The 6,903-nt window shown below is 43.3% G+C and overlaps 1 protein-coding gene across 1 annotated transcript in view; it reads left to right on the top strand.

Moving 5' to 3' along the window:
* Window positions 1-6,903, top strand: part of pasi1 (pasiflora 1) — a 44,570-nt gene that overhangs the window by 13,543 nt on the left and 24,124 nt on the right. Inside the window, exons 2-4 of the mRNA XM_071669758.1 lie at window positions 1,202-1,595; window positions 2,619-2,806; window positions 5,007-5,057. Of these exons, the coding sequence (XP_071525859.1) occupies window positions 1,418-1,595; window positions 2,619-2,806; window positions 5,007-5,057 (417 nt within the window). The 5' untranslated portion in view covers window positions 1,202-1,417. The remainder of the gene's footprint in view (window positions 1-1,201; window positions 1,596-2,618; window positions 2,807-5,006; window positions 5,058-6,903) is intronic.

Here is a 6,903-nt window from a genome sequence, read left to right as displayed (position 1 = left end):
TTTAAAGACTCTGCTCCTTTACTTTAAAGACTCTGCTCCTTTACTTTAAAGACTCTGTTCCTTTACTTTAAAGACTCTGTTCCTTACTTTAAAGACTCTATTCCTTTACTTTAAAGACTCTGCTCCTTTACTTTAAAGACTCTGCTCCTTTACTTTAAAGACTCTGCTCCTTTACTTTAAAGACTCTGTTCCTTTACTTTAAAGACTCTGCTCCTTTACTTTAAAGACTCTGTTCCTTACTTTAAAGACTCTGCTCCGTTACTTTAAAGACTCTGTTCCTTTACTTTAAAGACTCTGCTCCTTTACTTTAAAGACTCTGTTCCTTACTTTAAAGACTCTATTCCTTTACTTTAAAGACTCTGCTCCTTTACTTTAAAGACTCTGCTCCTTACTTTAAAGACTCTACTCCTTTACTTTAGATGCAGCTTATGGTCAGCTCTTGGACCCTCCTCAGCGGGCTTGTCTGTCCTCACCAGTGTGGTTGACAGACTAGTGGTGTATACTCTAATTTGCGTATGTGCTATGAATATTTTCCTCGACATTTCGTTATCAGTGCACTGGAAGGCAGTTTTTAAGTGACCCGCCATAAGATCAGCGATCCGGTGGTTGGCTGGGGAGTTTTTCACCTCCCGCATTACCTTCACATACAGTAGTTCAGTCTCACAGCAGACATTCATGATCAGTGCGCGTCTCAGTGTTGTACCCCGTCATCATTACTTTCTTCTTGGCCAGGCTGAACTCGAGCCGTGAATCTGACTACAGCTCGAGTTTCTCCTGAGTCTCCTGATATATGGCTGAAGTCCTTGACACTCCTCACCTCTCTCCCGCGGGTTCAACATCATCATCTGTAAACGAATTCAGGGATGATGTATACAAGTCCTTGACGGCTGCAGGGCGCCATTGGTTATTTTGATTCATTTTGAACCGGCAACCCCTAACGTGTGTGTCTGTGTTCCCTTCCTCCTGGGTCTTTGTTGATCAACGGAAGGAATCATTTCTGTATTTTGTAGGAAAGTATAGTGTCAGTAGACAATGGCACAAAGCCACGGGAAACAACAACAGAAAAAAAAGTGTTGCAACATGAAGACTGTTCCTGTGTCTTCACTGTGATCAGTGAAAAAGTAATTTCTAACAAAAGTGTTCATTGAATCGTTCTCTTTTTTTTTTCTCTCTCGCTTTAAATTTTTGTTCTTTTCGCCAGGTGTCAAGATCCCGGTGAACGATACTGTCGGTACTTGGCTTCGTGACCAGAGTCAGCCACCCCGCTCACCCGACTTCCCTTCACCAGCACCAAGGCTCACTGGTCACTCACTCAGGACGAGTCACTCGTCGCGGCAGCCAGTCACAGCGACCGACGGGGGTCAGCAGTGAGGAGCCAAGCCCACACTGGCACTAGCGGCCGTGCCCCGCCTCCACCATGAAGAACTGCTGGTCGCCCTGGTACTACTATGACGACGTCAAGTCCGGCAGTAAGGCTTGCGCCGCCACCACCATCTTCTTCAGCACGTTCTCCATCATCTACATCTGCCACTGTCTCAGCGGTGGCGACTCCTCCCAGTTCTTCCTGCCGCTCTTCGAGACGGACGTGGACACGAGTGAGTAATGCGGCCAGTGTGCAGACACACACACACACACACACACACACACACACACACACACACTCTGAGTTAACCCTGAACCATTATACTGTATATTGTTAGTCGTGGCTGGTACGTCTTGTCGTGTTGCGCTGTAAGTCACCCATGGCAGTGGTTGAGGCACTTGGGAATCACATTATCCTGCAACACAAGCACCTCGCCAAGTCCTGTGGTGTATTCCGGTGTCCATACGTAACATGATAGGTTTCAGACATCATTTTTGTTATGTTTTACTGTTGGCTCATTTCATCAAATACACATAAAGTGTCGACACCTAGTAATCACTCCAGTACTTTTGTGGTAATATTGGATTATTAGTTTAATTATAAGTGAGTTAGATGTATAAACTGTAATTTAACTTCATCTAAAAGTGGGCAGAAGAAATTTCTTTCAGGAACCGTGTTGATTCGCGCCTTAGGTATAGTCGTAAATTTATTAGTTATTGATTTAATTCATAATCTGTGAGTGGTTACAAGGTAGGTGTGTCAGAGTACAGGACGTCACTTGTAAGAATCTGTAAGTGGCATTAAGACCACACTGGCATGGTAGGGTTGGACGATCAGTTCAGTGTTGTGTAGTGATGCAGGTGGGAGGCTCGCCACCCCACAGATCAATGAAGGCCAGTCCCGTGCATGAGCCAAGGCGAGGCCCAACTTCCTTGGAGGAGGAGGAAGAGGAATCACCTGGCGGCGCTTGCCTTAGTGCTGGACACACAAAGTCAGGTCCAGGAATATCCTTCGATATTTTCATCCCACTAAACATAGGCAGCAGTCACCTTAGGTTGTCACTAGGCATTATTGTATATAAAGTCAATTTGCTTTGTAGTCAGCGTATAGATAGTAAGCCACGCCATTGTGGCAAGGCCTTCCAGTTCGGGATTTTGAGAATTTTATGTTGCAGTCTCCATCGGCTGCTAGAGATCTTCAGAGGTCATCCATCTTAAGACTCCCTCTACTTAGGTGAAACCATCTTTCCCCACAGCCATGAGGGGCGCGGGCGGCTTCATGATCTTCTTCTACCTTCTGTACATCGCGTTCTCCATCCTGATGGCCCACGGCATGAACAAGGATCACCGAGGCTTCATCCTTCCCTGGCTCACCCAGAACCTCCTTTACATCCTCATGGTGATCGCCTTCGCCCTGTGGCTTCAAGCCTCCTACTACCATTATGTGAGTATGGGTTTCTTGTGCAGCTGTACTGTACTGTAGGAAGGTTAGGGGGCCGTGCAGGAGGGAGCCAGGTTGAGCTGTCGTATATCTACCGTAGGATAGGGAGAGAATTTTGACCAACTTTATTAGACCGAGAGAAATCCGCGCTGCGGGAGAGGTTGGGTGGCATGACGGTTTGCACCGTCGAGGTGTGTGTGTGTGTGTGTGTGTGTGTGGTGGTGTGAGGAAGGAGTGACTGTTGTTGAAGTGCATCCCAGGATACCGTGGGAAATATACTGAAAGGGATATGTGTGGGACGGGACAGATCGTCTGGCCCAGAAGAATAAGTGCGAGGCAGCGTTTTGTCATGAGATATAAGGTGTCGACTTGGCTGATGTGTTAGATGTACAGTAGCATCGAGAGAAGACTGTGTGATGGGCCTGTGGGAGATGCATGAAAATCTGATTTTCTCTTTCCGTGATATTTTAAAAGTTTATGTGATTGTAACAGTTTTCGACTCAATCAGTAAACATTCTCAGTTTCAGTTTGTAATAAGTGCTTGAGTAACGAAAAACGGGATTTCTTTTATGTTAATAATGAAAAAAAAATTATGTTGTAATAAGATTCTTTTTGTGTGTGATGTTATGGACGCCACTTGAGGTAATGTCTGGAATCAGAATGATATTTTTGTTTTAATTCATTAAATCCTGTATGGAAAAGTGACACTGATGTATGGTAGTAATCCATAGGTATTCTTATGAAGGTCGTAGGTCAGACGTAAAGGAAAAGATCAGTAAACTCTTAAAAGATTAAAATTGTAACAATAACCTTCTATAAAACATGAACTCTTGGTCTATACGTAGATTGCATCCCTTAAAAGAACGACTTGGTTCTCAGTAAAAGAAAAAAAGAATTAGATCGGTTATGTAGGTCACGGTCATATATATATAGCCTCTTAAAACCATTCATTAACGATGTCAATTTGTTTCGCCACCTAAAATACTTTAGGTAAATAAGTCAGTGGTGGGAGGGAAACGGAAGTAACGATACTTTCTTACTGTAGTGGATTGTTTCAAGGGTTTAGTATGACTCTGGTTGGCCTGCGAACCGTGACTGGTGACTTGTCCTGTGGTACGCTTTCGCAGGAAATGTGCGATTACTTTGTGACTTCTTTACTATTACTTGCTGTTGGGAGCCTAGGAGAGCGGGAAGGTTCCTATGTTGACGTAACAGGAAGGGTTTACCATGATAATCACCTTCCCTCCCACAACGTAACGTAACGTAACACGTCCGAGGAAGAGGGGGAAGATGAGGTAACTTATACTTCCTCCAAAAATGTAAGTTCTCAAATGTATGTGAAAATTGTCCAGACTCGTAATACAGGAGGAAACTTTTTTAAGAAAAGTAGAAGGCAAATTTCAAATCGAAGGTCGTTCCAATAATGCTTGTGTAGAGCGCCACGTCTTTATTTACCACCGCTCATATCAGCTCATAAATATGTGAGGTTGAAGGCTACTTTACTGGTCAGATATCAGCGGGTCAGGTTAGAACAGATGAAGAGGGGTCAAGAGGAGCCGGTCCCTCTGTAGACAAGAGCCCGGGCGGAGCTTAACAACAAGACAGACGCGCGCCGGTCCAGGGGAGTTCCTGGAAATTATTATGTCAGTGCGCAAGATTGCCTCATCTTAGGGAGTTCCAGGAAATGATGTGTCAGACAGCTGATTATGTATGAACGAGGCGGGAAAACTTTCCCTTTCTGTATGTTTAATCTCATGAAACATTTAATCATTGATTCCATTTGTGCTTGGCTCTACTTCTACTCTTTACTGTGTGGTTATCCTAGTAAGTCTCTAGTGATGTGGCGATTGTAAACTTGCCAGCATCGACGAAAATGATGTCAGTAGATTCATTATAGCTAGAGAACGTTTTTTCTCCACTTGCAGGCGTCATTTTGAAGTTTCGGTGGCTACCTTTTGCTTACGTTTTGCTCATGTCAAACATAAAGTGGCCACCTTTTGCTTACGTTTTGCTCATGTCAAACATAAAGTGGCCACCTTTTGCTTACGTTTTGCTCATGTCAAACGTAACTCCATATGATGAATAGCCAGTCAGCTGTAACTCAGGAACGTAGGTTAACCCAACATTAAAGTGATGGCCGCAAGTGGATCAGTTCTACCCACTGTGAAGAATCCATTGACATGATTTTTTTTTTCTCCCTCAGCTCCTGTCTGTGTTGTGGACCTGCCTCTACCTGCTGTTTGCTGCCGCTCACGTAAGTATTTCTCACCTGATTCACCAGTCTGTTCTCTGACGCATTACGCCTGACGTCATACCTGCAACTTGATACACACACAAGAGTGCCGCTGTGACGTCACCGACTTGCTTCATTCATATTTGATGTAACCTAAGGATTTTTTTTCCTCGGCCGGACCACACTGAGATGTCACGTGTGTCCCAGGGAAGATAGAGGGATGAATATATTGATTTGTCGTAAGAGTTCTAGATGATGCCAGAAAAAAAAGATGGTAAGGGAACCGTTGCGTGTAGTTCATCATTTTACATATATGTAATGACTTGTCCTTATAAGCAAGGCGAGGGAGGTCTTCATTCTTCGTGGAACCACAATTCTTGAATATCGTATTACTTTAGATTTGGTGTATTGTCTATTATCATATTTTCGTTTTTACACCTTTTGTAACTGGGTTATTCACTAGAATACTCATACTTAAGACGTACATTTTTACACCTTTTGTAATTGGGTTATTCACTAGAATACTCATACTTACGTCGTACATTTTTACGCCTTTTCTAAATGGATTATACACTAGAATACACATACTTAAATCGTGCATTTTTGCACCTTTTCTAAATGGTATTCACTAGAATACACCTACTTAAATCGTACATTTTTGCACCTTTTCTAAATGGATTCACTAGAATACACATACTTAAATCGTACATATTTACAACTATTCTAACAAATTACTGATTATTATTTAGTATGACCTTTGCCTAGTGTCTCTTCCTTGGTTATGATCCGTTGACTTTTGACTGCGAGACCGGTTTAGAAAATGGGTAATTTAGTCTCCCGTTTTTCGTTTATTTCTTTACGGAAGGCAACTGTGTTGTCCCTAACCTTCTTCCTCTTACTTGTGGCTGAGCTTCCTTATCTCAGTGGATTGTACACACGAAGGTCCTCTGCCGCTCATGGCCTAGCGTGCCTGGTGATGGTTGAAGAGCCAGTGTCTTTTGTGAGTTCCCGTGCTAGAGTGCGCTGGGACACGGCCGAAACTGGTTAACTCTTTTGTTTTTTATTGTTTTATTTTATGGGGTTCTGCTCTTGTTTGTGGTACTGCTGGGCCTGGTCGGGGGGGGGGGGGGTTCTAAGGGTGGGGTCGACGGGGGTAAAAGCTCCCCCCTTGTTACAGATGAAACATGTTCATGTTACAGTGTGGAACGTATTCGTTCAGTTACTCTGATACTTGTAATCCCTCGAAAAAATATTGATCAATGTTTTTTTTATACATTTTTACGGCTATTTACACAGTGACCAATGGAACAACGGTGTTAGTTTCACCGCCTTAAACACTGACACAAGTTTATAACAAGGAAAGTACCTGCAAGAGCATATTGATTTGTTTCAACAAACAAAACATCTTTGATGATTGCAATCAGCAATTTTTATAAGATTAGATATATATTAATAATTTCATTCAGTACCTGTCGCTGGTCTCATCATAAACTTACCTCTGCACAACAGGTGTTTTCGACTCTGTGAGAAGTTGACGTGCATCTGTAATTGAATGTTACATCCACATCACTCCGTACGTGCTTCATCTCTGAGACAGAACATGTTCTTTCACAACTCACTGTTTTGGCGAGGTCTTAATTCGCCTCACCTCCTTCCCGAAACGTCCGACTCTCTCTCTCTCTCTCTCTCTCTCTCTCTCTCTCTCTCTCTCTCTCTCTCTCTCTCTCTCTCTCTCTCTCTGACCTCATCCTGGATACGCATATGTGGGTGATAACTTACTGTGGCCGTTGGTTATTCGCGAACATTTGGTCGTTATCTTATTGTGTTCGAAGGTGTTGACATATGCTCTTGGCAGGTCTTTACCCAT

The sequence above is a fragment of the Panulirus ornatus genome, chromosome 14 (assembly GCF_036320965.1).
Source record: "Panulirus ornatus isolate Po-2019 chromosome 14, ASM3632096v1, whole genome shotgun sequence".
Classification (NCBI taxonomy): Eukaryota; Metazoa; Arthropoda; class Malacostraca; order Decapoda; family Palinuridae; genus Panulirus; species Panulirus ornatus.
Note: the sequence above shows the minus strand (reverse complement) of the source record. Positions and strands in the feature narration are given on the sequence as shown.